Genomic DNA, 16,556 nt, shown 5'->3' with positions numbered 1-16,556 from the left:
GGGGCTGTACATTCCTTTAAGCCCAACTGTGATTGCCATACTAGTCTTTGTTCCTCTCTGGACAGGTAGCGAGCCCAAAACATTAAGGTAATTATGAGTCCCGAATTTACTAAGGACTCCTCCTACGAAGAGTGCGCCTTAGTTGCCCAGAGCAGGGATAAGGGGCTGGCTGCTAACTATAGTCTGAGTATCCCTTTTGCCCCATCGCCATGCGATCCAGATGCATAAGTGACAACAGTTATGAAGACTGACCTCAATCCTATGGTCACAGGAGTCTCAAGGCAGCCCCCTCTTTGCTTATCACTGAGAGGGGAAGACCTACCACATATATTCATTGAAATACAGAAATAAGAAAGAAAGCCCAACCTTCCTGTGATTGTGACTTCCTGAGGAGTCGGAACTAGTAGTCTCAGTCCAACAGCACTCAGGTGCTCAGAGGGAGCGTCATCACTTCTAGGGGAATTGAGCCCTAGGGAAGGAAAAGGAAACAATAAAGGCCCAAATCAATCTGCTTACATTGAGGACAGCTTGGGGGCACTTTCAAAATATCTATCATATCTCCACACTAGAGAATGGAAGAATATGATGGCTTCATACAGCAAGGAAGTACCGATTAAGTCCAGTCCCATTACAACAGGCAATAAGGAACCGCAAAGGCCCTAAGGGCAGCTCTGGGCAACAATGCTCAAAACACTGCAGAGCTCAGTAGTGGCTATGCACTTCCAGACTAATAAAATGGACAAACAGATCAGCCTTTTGAACACCTTAGCTATGCATGTTGCAAGATCTGACGAAACGTGAACAGCTTGATAAAAAGCACAGGTGGGCGCTCAAGAGCCAGATTGCAGGTGTAACTGCCTTTCCAGTTCTTGACAAGCTTATCAATGCTTCCAGAGCTACTGACCAATCTACTGGGTGACCTGAAGGAAGCGGCCAACAATCAATCCCAAAAGGGCACCCGTCTAACACATGCTGATGAGGCCATGGTTGTTTTGAGAACCCAGGCTGGCCACAGAGACAACGCAAGTGTGCCTATTACTGATGAGCCCATGGAACCGCAGCATGGGAACTTCAGAGACAGCTCTACAGAAGTCAACTATCAGTTCACAGCGTCTACTAGTGCCGACCCTGGGGAGACATTAGCCTCCCTAATAGGCACCCAGGAAACTGGATGGGAACATGTAACGAGCCAAAAGAAGAAAAGGACGAAATTAAACAAATTCAGTCTCATATAATGGCAGCCTACCCATGCTTCAACATAGGAAAAGACCCAGTCTTGTCTCCTTCCATTCACGAACAAAGTTCGCTCAGAGACTTGGAAGAAGCCCTCGTAGATGTGGGCCTGAACTCTGTGACTATTCTTGGGCCTCTAATGCCTAACATCCCAGAGACCTCAGGTCTCAGCCCAAAAGAACACTACAGAGCTAGCTACACCAGGCAACCCAGAGTCCCTTGATACCCTTCCCCAGTCAGTTAATCTAGATGGGCTGATTCAAGGATCAGACTCAAGCGCCAGGGGGTCCCCTGCCATTTCTAACAATGAGCAAAGCAACAAGAGCAGGGTTGCAGTTACGTGCCCTGGACCTCAGGGGCAACCATCAACAGGCAAGTTTCACCCACTCCCACTTTAGGGGATCTTGCAGCTCTAGCTTTCTTGAGCAGGAGAGTCTAAACGCCATCAGAGCCTTGTCCCGGACCCCTGGATGGTTTGTGATCTTTACAGAGCTTGCATGCTACTCTACCCAGAATACAAGTCTAAGGGCCCTTTTGACATCTTAAACCGGGGTAATATCCTCAAGCTTGTACGATCCTTGGGCTTGCTTTGAGAGGTCTCATCGCAAGACATTATCTCTATTGAATTTATTGACCCAGGTCCCAGTCAGAGTAATGAGACGACTAAACTAACTTGAAGATCTACTGAACTGGCCCAGAAGGTTCTGAAAAATGCAGGACCTTTAGGCAGAGGGGGATCACAATCACCCCTTAAAGGAACCCTGGATACCTGCATGTCTTAAAGCACCTTATGGAAAAGGTTTCTTCAATGCCTCGACCCAGAACAGTTTACTTGGTTTTAAGAAATGCTCTCAGTAAGTCCCCTGCCCCCTCAAGTCAGTATATTGCCAGGACCCATGATAAGCCTGTTCTTTGGACCGAAAAACCAGATAATTGGGGTTGGCTGTCAGGAGCTTTAAACTTGGCAAGTCTATTTAGATGACAAAATATCAAGGCAATTTGTTCACCCAGAGTGGACACTAAAGGCATGCCTTTGGAACATCAACGGATTGGCAAGCAAGATGGAAGATCCTGAAGCCCTCCAAACCCTTTGTTCTTTTCAAATTGAGCTCCTTCAAGGGACTTGGTCACAGAAAGCTTACCACCTGGAGGGTTTTATAAACCATTTTATCCCGGCATCCAAACAACATAAGCATGGGCGCAGCAGGTTTTTACTATTTATGTAACTGCCTACTGCACAATTGAGTCCGGGGTCCGAGAAAGTAGAGATGAGGCACTGCAGGTAGTCGACTTGTCACTCAAAACAACTAATGGAAATATAAAGAAAATTATCCTGGTAAACGTTTACATCCATCCAAATGTTAGAGCAAGGAGAGAGGCCTCTGACAAGCTGATCGACATCATAACAGGTCTGAGGTCAGAGAGGCCCAGCAGCAATCTCATTGTATCAGTCTATTTGAACATGTGGCCAATAAGTGTACTGCCTGCTAATGAGATTACAGAGGTGCAAGAAAGCTATTGGATGATCCCTCCTCAACAAACCCCCGGAGTGGCGTAAAGACGACAAAAGAGGATGACTCCTATAAGGCAACCTTCTAGGCCTTAGAGCATTAAACAGACACATTCTCCTGGACAAAACTCCTGGTCTTGCATACTTAAACTCATCTGGCGCACCCCTAATTGACTAAACCTTTGGCAACCTCCCTCTGCTGAATAATGACTCTTTCCTTGGTTTCGGGGACAAAACGGTCAGAGACTATCAACCATAGGAGATAACTTTTGGTATTACCCCGGGTGACTATGTACGCACCCACTGATCTAGGGCTCTAAGGGTACACAATCAATCTCAAACGGAAAGGGTACAACTTGATTGCCTCCCAGTGCTGGCCTCGCAAGCAAAACGACTAATGGCATCCATTAACACATTAGCCGAAAAACCTCTGTCTGGCTGGGAAAGGTTTACAAGAGAATTTTCCAGCCAGCATGCCAAGCCCTTCCTAGCCAAAATGAGGGGTAAAGCACAAATGGCGACCCAACACGATAATGATGGCTAAAAGGAAAATAAGTCCCTGTAACCGTGCATAACTTAAAGGATGCGAGGAGATACCTAAAAATGGATAAAAAGAACTTCCAAAGGGAGAGATGCAATACTTTCAGGTCACAACTGCTGTATAACATCAGGTCAAATAATCCTTTGAATTTTTTGGAAGACCATAAATAGGGTTGGCAGACCTCTTCCAAATATGGCCTCTTCCAACATTTGAGTTAACCTGGTGCCACTTCTTGTTTGACCACTTCAGCTCATTTGCATATTGGATCCAGCCTCATGCTCAGGGAGACGAATTGGAGCCTATTAAACCCTCAAAATAACATCTGGGAGCAGTGATTGCAACTCATCTTGGGGAACTGTTTCTATAAGCCTAGATCAGAAAGAATTAGCCAAGGGTCGCAGAGATGGGGTGCCTGGTCCAGGTGGAATTCCACCTGCTATTGACAAGGATGACCAATCCTTCTGGGCTGCACAAATGACACTGCTCTTTTCTAACATCTCGCATCAAAATCGTATTTCTCCCTCATGACGTGGTTTGACCCTTGCTCCAGTTTTTAACAGTGGAGACAAAGGGGCCCCTGGGAAATATTGCTTGATAGCTTCAATTGATAACGAAGCTACAAACTTCACAGGGGTTGTAGTGGACAGGTTAGAACATTGGGCTGAGTCTAGCAACACCATTCCGCCGAACCAAACTGGGTTCACTAAACATGTAGGAACTTCAGTTAACATCATGGCAATCTCTCTATTAACTGACCAGTCAAAGCTAAACAAAAAACCTGTATATTTGTGTTGACTGGGGGACATTTTGGCATAAATTGGCTGCTCTCAATATCCAAGGTGGTCTATTGTGGGCCTTGGAACTGTTACATAAAGACACATGGGTCCGAATTAAAATTGGAGATGTCTCTCGCCTGTCCAGGCCAATCAACACATTGCAAGGCCGCAAGCGGGGCAGTGTTCTCCAGCATTATTCAATCTGTTCCTATCTGATCTTAAATTTTTTTGATGTTTTCAGAACAAGGTGAAATGACTACACAGACGCCGGTGTGTAAACGAAGGGCGCCATTAGTTAGCATTCGAAGCTCGTACACTCCCTATAATTGAAAGAAAAGGTATGAATTATAATGTGGAAGGGTCACTTGACGGAGTAGCTTATAAAGCTGTTGATTTGAGCCACCTGAGCTAGATTTTTTAGTGGCATGCCATGCGTATACATTGTTCACTTTAAAGTGACTTTCTAGGCACGATAGGTGGTGTCTGATATGAATATGGATTTGTAAATAAGGGGCTAGTAGAGGTATTCTGACATGGATTCTTGACACATTGGGTGTTAGGTGGTGGAAAAGATTAATATAAGAGGCTACGTATAATGTACGTTTTTATTTTTATAGTGTTGCCAGTGTTCTCCGACAGTCCTGATGAGGCCTATAGTCGTCAGGCCGAAACGCGTCGACATATTGCCAATGGGTCCAAGGAGTCCGATCAAATAATCAATTGATTCCAAAAGAAACCTATCTAGCACTTCTTACTGCCTTGGATAAAGAAAATTAAGGCAGTATACAGCTGGGTGCAAGATCCTTGGGCACCATATAATTGTTGATCACTTCGTTTATGAGATTTTGTGTTGTGACTTTTTTTTTAGAAATCGTTGGAGTAGGGCACATATGTAGTTATATTGTATGGATCTTATGTTTTACATGTTTGGGATGATTGTAAATATGTACATTTAAGTGTTTTCTAACCCACTGTAGTGTCTTTTGTGTATAGATAGGAAGTCTGACTCTGACCTTGATACGTGTGTGTATATTTACAAATATAATAAATAAGGAAAATAGCTTTATTCCTCCGAACCAGGAGTTATTATTGGTTTCGTGTAATAATTACTTAATTTGTCCCTCTTCTGCTAAACTTTTGTTTGAGCACCTATCTGATCTTACATCAGCACTACATGCAGTAAACTCTCATCCGCCAATGTTGGGGGAGGCTTTCATCTGTTAAATCTGCTATACGTGGATGATCTTTTCCTGATCAGCAGAATCAAGGTCCCCTTGCAGCGCCTTCTTGGCGTTACCTCAGCTTATTCAGCCAGGAACAGGTTAGTAATCAAGAAGAAGACGACCAAGATTCTCATAATTCAAATCCCTAAACTACACAAACCAATATAGTTCCTAGATCAAGAAAAGATGGAGCTAACCAAAAGCTTCAAGTACAATGGTGTTTGTCTCAGTGGGAACAGGAGGTATGGTGACCAATTAGAAGAAATCAGTAAGAAGGGTAATGCCTTGGCCTATGGGTTAAGGTCCCTCTAACAAAACTGAAAGACCTCACGCTTACGCTGATTCTGCAAGCTGCCCAAGCAAATGTCCTTCCAACCTTAACCTGTGGAAGAGAGACTTTAAGGGGATGAGACAGTAATATTTTGTATAAAATGTTACTTAAGGTCTATAGATCAATATTTCAGCTACCGACCCACTCATCCCCTGCCTAGATTATACTGGAGCTTGGCACTGTCAAGCAGTCAATTGTATGAATGGCATCCTTTGCAATATGTTGCCGTAAATTAATGTTGGCAAAAGAAGGCTCAATGTGTTACTTTCTTTGGTCTGAGTTGGAAACAAACAATTGCTCTCCGGCCAGGGCCTACATTCTGCAGGCCCTGAGCACCCTTGGCTTAACAAGTGCTTGGGACCTACCTATATGCCAGTCAGAGTTTAAAAACCTGATAAAAACAAGATAACATTTGCTTTTGCTGCTTGCAGATAAGGACTCTTTGGCTGGATGACGCTCCAAAGTTTACACAAGGTTGAAACCACACAGGTTTTTAAGTTAACTCCTGAACGACTGGTGCAAGGATCAGTTTATGAAATATAGGTTGGGATTATTGCCTATTTTAAACCACCTGCTTTGCATGGAAAAGACAGGGGGTGCAGGAATCTTGTTGGGTATGTGCCCAGGGTCAAACTGACATTGTTGATGTACTTTGCTTGTGCCCCACTCTAGTGGGAGACCGGCGCAAGCTTCCTTTGAGAAGATGGAACGCACGTGGCATTAAGTTCTATAGGGAGGCAGTGATGACGTGTTTCGAGACATATTACATTAGACTTAACTGTGCATTTGTGACATTTTTCAGAGACTCAAGAAAAAAGTTGAGGTTTAGGCTTAGGTGATGGAAGGGAAACAGGGTGATTACACAACATATTGCCTTCTACTTAGGTTGAATGCCACCCCTGATACCATAAGGGTTTGCTGGCCCCGTTAGTTGGGTTGAGGAACTTGTTGCCAATGTACCCTGCACACCATGTCTTCGAGCGCTTTTTTCCTAATTTCTGCGGCCTTACCATTCATTGCTTGTAACATTACCAGTGTCCCCATCCTGCCCTATTATGTGCATTATGGTTCATTGGCAGGATAGAGCCTTTAGACGCTTTATTTGTTAACTTTCTTTGACAATATCCTTTGCACTTTATCCAGACTGCATTTAGCTTCTTAAGGGCTCGCAGGCCTCATCAATCAGGATATGGTCTTCAGACGCCTAGATTGTTGTATTTTCACTTTCTCTGACAATATCCGTTGCACTTTATCCGTACTGTTCTTGGAAGCAGTTTTAATCCATGTCTTTTATTTGATAGAAATTCAACTAGGTCAATTCTATTTTATTTGCTGTTCATACATTTCATTATTTTACTGATTTTAAAACGCTTGTTAGTCAGCCAGATCTAGTTGTCGCACCCTTGTTACATACATCCCAGTAGTTAACTTATCTCTAACATCCTACCTGGGAACGATTCGCTTAAACTATAGTGCAGGATTTTTGCTTATTTTAGAAATATGTGTCTTTTGTAGTGCATTTATTGTGTATTGTACTGTATTGCAATGGTTTTATCAATCACGCAACAAAGATTATTATTGGTGTCCACTAAATGAGCAAGCTTTCTCCAAACAATTTGAAAAGAGTAATAGTGCTAGTGGACAGCCCATACACAGGCCTCTAATGTAAGACTAGCTGTGCATGTTCAAACAGAAAAATAGAAAAACTTGTGGCTGCACCATGTAGCAACAAAATGTCTTGTGTGATACAGGGTAAGGCCTCTCAGATGATCATTTCTTGCTTGAGATTGTGATGAAACAAACGTACAAGGGTGTCATGACTGAATCGCCTCTATGAAAATACTACAGTAACACTCATTCTTCATGACAGACTTCTGGCAATGTGTGCCTGGGGATCACAGGTCTTGAAAAGGTATTTGTACGAGTTTTGTGGGGGGCGGGGGGAGAGAGGACTGAAACTTAGATGTATGATCGTGCTTGACAATTTGCTTAAGAATAATTACCTAAAAAGTGTTTGGTTGCCATTACGCACACTTCCTCTATACATTTCTTCTCACATAACAAAGATAAATAAATCTATTTAAGCAGTGACAGCGAAATTAAATATTACCTCAAAAACATGTTTTTTTTCTCAATTGTACAAATAAATGCACTTTCGCTCATCTATTACTACAGATGCAATGTCAAACACCCTAGTTAAGCCCTCATGTAAGAAAGTGGGGCAAAATCCTAATTTAGGCCTTCATCTATAGTTTCAAAGACAGGTTACCCTGTCAAAAAAGTGGTGGAGGTGCCGTTCGACATAGTACAAGTCCATTAGAGTGAAAGGCATTCTAAATATAGCAGATGAGACGTCCCCTGTGTGCCCAACTCTAAATACGGCCATTTGTTCCTTGGGGAGTCCACAATCAATCAATTAAAAGCGGAAAATCAAGCAAATAATCAGAAAGTCTATTTAATGCGACTATCGGACACTGCACGAATATAATCAGTTGTGCTCTAGTCCTGTTTAAAAGCTTTTGAGAATAACTTCTACATATCAAAAAGAGCACTTTTAAAACAGTGTATGCAAATTTACTGAGTGGCATGCTATTTTATCATCACCGAGTAGAGGCTTCGCATCTCGAGTGATGCCCTCTCCCACAAATGAAATAAATAACGATTACCGATAAATAATTCAAATACCACCTTATAAACAGTGCAGATTTATAGAATAGAAAAAAATCAAATGTAGTCAAAATGCGTCTACGAACGTTCTGAGGGATCATTCTGTTTGTTCTGCACAAAGGGACGAACGGTACATATATATCAGCAGTCGGGAATTTTCTTCACCTTAAAAAATGATGTTCCTGTATCGTCCAACTTTAATTCCAAAGGTTTATCAAGAATAAATAAATTCACAGCACTGGACAGAACTGTACCCTGCAATTTGGGTCTCTTCAGACTGGATCCTTCTTCACTCATTAAATGGAAGGTTAAATACTTCAGCGCCAGAGAACGCACACTGGAAAACAAATGTTTAAGTTACGACGTGGTCATAAGTGAAAATGTATAGCTTTTACTCTGCAGTGTTATTCGCAACTAATTTCACAAATTCTACTGGACAACCTTTTGACATTTCACGCCTTGCCTTTCTTTGTATTTGAAATATATATTTATTCTAATGCTAGTGGGGAACACCCCATCACATTTTCTTGTTTTTGTACTCGCGTTAATGTGGTTACTTTCTGGTTTTAGCCTGCCCACTTGCTAACATGCGGGTCAGTCGAAGTCGGGTTCTGCAGTCTCAACTAGTCCATACGTAGAGCTTTCTCCGAGTATCTGATTAGTGAGAATATGAGCAAACAATGACTAGCCACTTGCACTTTAAAGAGGGGGCAGAGATCGCTCTGTAAGCATGTGGAGTGAGTGGCTGCTCCTGCCTGCAAGTGGCTATCTGGAGATCCAGGGGACCACTTTCACCCTCCCAGAGAGCTGTCCTTACGAGTGGCACTGTTAGTGTACCTTCTAGGGGCCCGTTTGCTTCTACGTGGGTGTCTGTAATAGGGCTTGTATGCAACGGCAAAGTTATTTAATCGGTTGCATGGGGCCGCGCCCCTAGGCAAAAAAGGGAAAGCCCTAGCAAGAGGTCATAGGCTCCACGTGTGTGGCAGCGCAATCAGTTTTACAGAATTGGCAGTTCAAGAGCCTGCAACCCCTTCTGTAATAAAAACAGTCACCAGCGGTGCACAAAGCTGGCACACGCACTTGTTGGGAGACATGGTGACCTCTCTTGCGTCTTTCCTTAATGCTACCTTTTATTTCTAAATTTATTAATTCTAATATGCACCATGGTTCTGTATATCCTGGCCATACCAATGTCACTTCAATTGTGTCATTGGGTAGCGTCATTACCCTTTCGAAAGCCTTTTGGCGGCTGTGGAGAGAAGCATTACCTCAGCCCTAATCTTGAGGATGCACCAATCAGGTGTGTTACCTGTTTTGTATTGTTGCTAACACTGTAACTGCCAATCAAGCGTGACAGCTTGGGAATTAAAGTGACAAGAGGACATCATTTAATGTTGTGGCTAAAGTTTCCGCTTAGATTTTAACACCCACATTTAGTAGCAACATTGGTATATATAGCCCATATTTCACTCCATCTTTTTCCTTGTTTTTAACATGTAAAAGGGAATCTTTTACAGCCTACTTTTGCATTTTTCATTGCTCAAAAATGGTAAACACATTGTTTTTTCACATTTACATTCATCCCTAATTTGGCTAACTGAAAGCATTTTAAAACACACAAATATAAAATATTTTGCCTCCTAAGGGTATGATTTCATTATTTTGGTGGTCTTTTCTCCATGAGAAAATTGATTATAGAAGTGTTCGCAGAATTCAGTATGTGCACAGGTGTTTTACTATTTACACATTTAAACGGATCTGCAGGACAGAGAACTAGAATGTCAAAGTAATAACACCCTGCTGCCTCACCCACTTTCCTCAACCAAATGAGGGGAACTAAAACTATTGCAAAATGCTGCTGAATAAGCTAACAATTTGTGCTATACGCAGCTGAATCACTCACCTGCCACAGCCAAGCTAACTTTGGAGGTGAAAGCTCTCCACTTTCAGGAGGAATTGTCCCTATTTAACATTCAACATCTATGGAAGACACAAGTGCAGAATTTGCACCCACAATGGCTATGTACAAGGAAGCTCACACACTCAACCCAAATGCAGGATTTCCTTTACAGTTGCAAGGAATGGGTGAGAAACGTGGATTTCTCCTGGTATTGTGGATGTTTGCTTCATTCATAGCCAAGGTCAAGTTACTGCTTGAAGGTTAAATAATGCACAGACCATACACATTTAAGACCAATTGCATGCTGTGCACTGAGCTGTGAGCATTGTGCTTTTAGGTTCTGTCCAAGAGGGCAGTCAGCAGCACAGCCCAGAACCAGATTTAGGGGGTACATGCCAAAGAGGAGCAGAAATCCCCCTTTAGAGGATAGCATCCACTTGACTTCTTGCCTCCGCAACTGAAGTAGTCTCTATCGGGCCCATGTTGTTCCTTCCAATGCACTCCCTGCTGTTGCTCTTCATCTGGCCCCTTCATCGTCTCATTTCACGATCCACCTTTACCTCTCCCCATGAACTGACACACAAGTAGGATATTGACCACAACATTTAAACAAATTAATATGAAATATTTTTTTTGTATTTCAAAGAAAGCTTTCTGGTTGGACCAATTTCGTTTTCATTGATGGAAATGACCCATCATAAACTCTGTTTTTCTTCTGAATTCTGAAAAACGATTTACTGAATGCAAGAAATTTCTCTTGGGTGTCAGAATTGTGAGCACAGATTTTACAAAAGCCAGAGTCGACCAACAAGTAATTTCTGGTACTTTGCAGAAGTATGTCCTATCGTGTTGCACTTTTTTTTTTTTAAAGCAGACACAGAAAGCAACTAAAGGAAAGCACCCTTTGTGATGTGGTTAGCCCCTGCTTTTTGCCTGATATCTGATGTAATTTCAACTGAAAGTGCACTGGGTTCCTGCAAACCAGGTCCCCGGTGCCAGGTCTCTTTCCCCTAAAACTGCATAGTTGCTTCCCTGACTGGCAAAATGTTTTGTACCCTCTAAGTCCCTAGTAAATGGGATTCCTGGCACCTAGTGCCTGGGGTACTAAACAGGGTCTCTAAGGGCTGCAGAACGAATTGTACCACCCTAAGCAACCCTTCACCAAGCACATGACAGGCTTCCATTGCAGGCTACGTGTCTTGGTGCAGACAAAAGTGAAAACATGACATGGCACACAGCCTGTGTGTCATGTCCCCTAATACTGCATGTAATATATGTATGCCATCCCTCTAGCAGGCCTTACAGCCCTAAGGCAGGGTGCATTATATTACATGTGAGGGCATATCTGCACAAGCAGATATGCCCCTGTTATGTCTTTGTAGATTCTCAGACATAGTAAGTGACCAGGAAAGCCATTTTAAATACATGTGCTGGACACTGGTGCCACAGCTATATGATAGCTTCACTGAGCACAGGGATGTTTGGTATCAAACATCTTATATCAGTAAACCCACACTGATGCTAGTGTTGCATTTATCAAAGCATGCACCCAGAGGGCACCTTTGATGTGCCCCCTGAAAACCTACTAACTACTGGTGTGGTAACTGACCGGCCCTCACCAGTTCGGCTACCTTAACCACGTTTCTGACCTCCTAAGGTGAAAGCCTGCAATGGGTGGGGTTGTTGACACCTCCATGCAGGATGGCCATTCTTGGGTGGGAAGCTTCAAAGGCCTAGCCTCCTTTGTAATGTGACCCCGGTCTCTCCAAATGGCAGAGATGACCAACACCCCCTGTCCTGACCCCACTTTTTGCAGCAAGATAGGTGGGAAAATTAGGCAGTGTACCCATTTCATCCCAGTCCCACCTTTGTTTGGAAGGAAATAGACCACTAGGGTCAGGGTTAGGACACTTCCCCAACAGAAGTGGTTATAAAAAGGGTGCAGCCACCCTAAAGGTGGCTAACCCATTGGCTGCCACCTGGTACTTGCTGTAATGCTCCTAAATTAAGTATTTAGGTTCCACGCTTAAACCCCAGAACTCAGATCCTAACAACCTAAGAAGACCAAGGACAAAGAAGAGTTGCACCCGCAGAAGAGAAGCAGCTGATCTTGTACCAACTACACCAGCCTGTCTGCAACCCTCGACCGACTGCACCAAAAGAAGGCTCATCCTGCAGCGGAACTTTCAGAAACCTGGGAGGACTGCCTACCTTAAAAAATAAAAAAAGACTCAACTCTCCCATGAGCAGCAGACCCGCTCTCCAACCAACTCTAAAGAAAGGACTCTGGAGCCTCCAGAAGTGAAAAGACCTGACACCTGAGGTCACCACTGCACTGCCATCACCGACCCAAGTGGGAGTAGACTTCCGGTGCCAAAAAGGTTCCCCATGCCCCAGAGTCAGAGTTCATTGTGGTTTCACCCCTCCTGGACTCACTGAAGTCACCTGCAGCATCTGCACGCAGACTCCCTCTCCCATGGCTTCTGTGGTGAGAGAAATCTGATGCCTCAAAACAACCATTTCACCCGTTGCCGCTGACCCGAGTTGAAGTGGACCCCTAGTGTCAACGACGTCCCCAAACTGTCCTGAGATCAGGTCCATTGTGGTTTCACTTCTACTGGACTCCACAATGTCGCCTGCAGTCTCAGACAACAGGACCCCCCAACAGCAAGAGATCCTGGACAAGGAAACCCGATGCCAAATGACACCAATGCATCTGTCTCCCCTGGGCCCTGGTGAAGAGGACCAAAGATGCACCTATAACCCCATGTTTGCAACTTACCTGCCTGCAGCCTAAATCCACAGGGACCACTCCCTATTGAAATACATTGGACACCCAACGCCGTACTGCGCCTCTGCACCTGGCTGCCCCAGTGCTGCCCAGAGTGACCTGTTGGTCTGGTCCGGAGCCTTTTCCAGTATTCACCTTCAGTCTACAAGATGGGTCCCATGAGTCGTCATAAAATGCTTCTTTGCGGACTGTTTTCCTTCCATAGGTTAACACTGAAGAAATCTGAAATTTCTTTAAGTGTTGATTTTTAGCAGTGGAAAGAATTTATGCCTAAAAACGTACTTACCTTATAACAAAGTTCTTAGGTTCAAAGTATATATAAAAAGAAGTGTTATATTTCTAAATTGATCTTGGATTTTTTCTTTCAGTGTGTCCCTCAGTTATTGCCTCTGTGGGTAAAACAAATGCTTATCACAACCCTCTGATAAGCCTAACTGCTCGCCCACACTACCACAAAGAGTATTAGTCCTATCTACTTGTGCCTCTGCAAACCACCTGGGGAACCACCGGACTCTCTTCACGGTGTACTTCTTTTTAGTGTACCATATAGAGAACCAGCTTCCTGCAGCAACCATCTGAACTACATCATTAATTTTGTAAAGGGGGTTATCTGGTGCACGCAGTGGGGGTAATAAACAGACTGTTTATATCAGAAGGTGGGGGAGTGGATACTCAAATCAGGTAGTAGCAACAGAAATGAAAGCAACAAGAGACGAAAGAGAAAAACTGCGAGAAAAAAAGAGGCAAGGATAACTCACATACAACATAAATGTTAACTTTTAATGTTCAAGAAGGCCTTAGTTTCAGTAATAGGCTCTGTAAAAAATAAATTGCAATACATGAAAAAATTAAAAACAGTTGCAGCAATAGATATGGGCAATGAAATACGTAATGCATGTGTGTCCCTGCATAACCCCAAATCCTAAACAATTTAACATTTAACAGTTTCTAAATCATTAAATCACAGAAAATGTTTACTTACGATTGTTTTTTGCAAAACAGAAGTCGCAAAACGGTTGCAAGTCTAACAGTTTTTGGGAGAATGCTTCCTCCTTTGTCAGAGGTTTTTTCGCTTAGAGTCAGGATGCAATTGCCTAGAGGATCTTCTGGATTTGCATAACCCTGAATATAACAACATAAATAACAAGAAAAATATTGCAACAACTCTGAAAGTATGGATAAAGATCAACCATTAAAAATCCACTATAAGCAGTATAGCAGGTATTTTGATATATATTATATAAATAAATACAAGTGCATTAACAACCTATATATGTTGCAACATTTCTGATTCAGATGAAAATGCTTCGTTCAATCTGCACTTGCTATGAATGAGAGCTAAGGCCCTAATTACAAGTAGCCCAGAAAATTGGGTGGATTTTTCCACCCTCAGGGTTACCGACACTGGGGTTGTGGAAAATCTGGTCCATTAGAATTTAGATCCTTAAGGTCAGCTGTGCCGATGTGGTGCCTGGAGAATCGGTAATTCCAGGCTTCCCAAAGCAAAAGTCGTATAAATCCGATGAGACGGGATCCTGCTGTCAATCGACACATCATAATTACGAGGCCACTCTTAATGATGTCCTACATCGTTTTCCACTTACGCAGCCTCTTAATCCTCCCCACTATTAAAGTTATCTCATCATATCACCGTTATTCGGTCCCTATTTTCTAAAACCAGCTCTTTTTCACTGACTAGTGCTAAACTACTCCGCCACGACCTCCCTGGCCTCCCAGTCCACTGTCTCTAGGCAGGCGCAACCAAGGGCCAAAACGCCACCTTTTTGTGAGGTGAGACTATCCTGCCCATACAGCTGCCGACAACAATCACTAATCAAGCTAAACCCAATTTTTTTTTTTTTTTTTAATAAAACAGCTGGTCCCTCTATTACATTACTATTATATGTATTACTTTTAAAGCACACCCACACCCTTGTTGAGGCTTCATGGAGCCAGAAAAGACAACGTAAGCAAATCCATAAACTCGTACAACACCAACAATACATCACTCAAGAACCAGATAGAAGTGTTCAACAGCAGGTCCCCAAAAATGACATTCTTTCTTTAATAATCATACCCTGTTAAACACTCTCTCCGAACAAAATAGCCAGGATCACATTCCCAGTGAAATGAAGTCTGGAATGTGGAGTCTGTTTCTGGGCGCTTGGAAGAGTGGTGGTACATGCAACTGGGACGTGCCCAAGGGGAAGCAGCAGACTAGGATAAGTGACAAAAGGCGGTGGTGCAAAGTACTCTGCGAGCAGGCGAGATATCCTGAGGGCTCGGGCTGTTGGTCATATCCTGCAGGGGGAACTGTCCGAGGGCTTTCTCTAACAGCTTGAGAGGCCTCGCTGTATGCCGAAGAGGGGCACGGAGGCAGTTGGGACAGCTGTGGTGGAGGTGTTTTTGGAACTGATTTGGGTTATGGTATTCTGGTGGTTTACAGAGCATTTGAAAATGAAGGGATTACGATACAAGACAGATTAATATAGTGGTGCATGTTTACATGCTCCAAAGACTGTCTACATATATTTCATATCGTGTTATAATACAAATATTTATAGGTGTTGGTGTGCACCCCTCATTGAGGAACAGTTATGTCATAGTATTAAATAATAAAGTATATAAAAAGTTAAAATAAATCAATAAATAATACATTTGTACCTGCAGAACCGCAATCACAGGGTGGAGTGCCTCCATAAACTTGTTCCAGGTCAATGCTGTCATCATTAATCGCCCCTGAAGCAGGTACAGCAGAATTCCCTTGGCAGCAGAGTTTACCTGTTCCCAAAAATCAAGAGCCAGTGAAGTATTACAAGGCTCCAGAGCAACTCTTTTACAGCAGCAAACTAACATGTATCCCTTCAAGTAGTTGCAAACAACCAACAAGGTGATCTACTTTCTAACATGCACCAAGACCTAGTTCTTATGTGTTAAGCAACTACAATTCATACAGATTACAGAAGGGGAAATGTGGATTATAGCATAAATGGTGAAAATCCTAGATTACTATGTTGGGTTTCACCCCACTACCACGACCAGCACTATCGAAAGTAAATAGTACTTTCCCATGCTCATCAGGCAAGAGACAGAAAGGAGGGCCCCAGTTATTCCTTGTTACTTTTTGGGAGGTATGGATTAGGATAACAGACAATGGAACAGCGCCGATCAGAGAGACTGTGGTCCTGTATGTGCAGCAAAAAGAACAGTACTGTTTCCTACTGGAGTGTCCGCTGTAGCAGCAAAATGGAAATAACACTTTCCGTTATAGTCCAAACAGCAGATTAAGGGAGTAATCACCCTCAATACATATTTTTCCTTCTCTTGGCGTTATGTCCCTCAAAGAATTAGCCAATTTAGCACAGAGTATTACCAGCCGTTGTCCATGCAATGTGCTACAATGATAGGGTCCCTACTCTGCCCTTCTCTCACCCTCTTCCATGCCAGGCTGGGTCAGCTGGACCCAAATGAAGAAGTTACTTACCATTGGTAAAGCTCTTTCTGGGGATACTTTAACAGCAGAATATATATATATATATATATATATATATATATATATATATATATATATATATATATATATA

The 16,556-nt window shown here is 43.0% G+C and overlaps 1 protein-coding gene across 2 annotated transcripts in view; it reads right to left on the bottom strand.

Annotated features, from left to right (window-relative positions):
* RTTN (rotatin) overlaps positions 1 to 16,556 on the bottom strand; it is a 978,768-nt gene that overhangs the window by 685,839 nt on the left and 276,373 nt on the right. For both annotated transcript variants that reach the window (XM_069219896.1, XM_069219897.1), the window contains exons 16-18: positions 15,637 to 15,753; positions 13,955 to 14,094; positions 8,447 to 8,618 (exon numbers count right to left, since the gene is read on the bottom strand). In XM_069219896.1, coding sequence (XP_069075997.1) covers positions 8,447 to 8,618; positions 13,955 to 14,094; positions 15,637 to 15,753 — 429 coding nt within the window. The remainder of the gene's footprint in view (positions 1 to 8,446; positions 8,619 to 13,954; positions 14,095 to 15,636; positions 15,754 to 16,556) is intronic.

The sequence above is a fragment of the Pleurodeles waltl genome, chromosome 2_2 (assembly GCF_031143425.1).
Source record: "Pleurodeles waltl isolate 20211129_DDA chromosome 2_2, aPleWal1.hap1.20221129, whole genome shotgun sequence".
Lineage (NCBI taxonomy): Eukaryota > Metazoa > Chordata > Amphibia > Caudata > Salamandridae > Pleurodeles > Pleurodeles waltl.
This window is presented reverse-complemented; position numbering and strand designations above follow the sequence as displayed.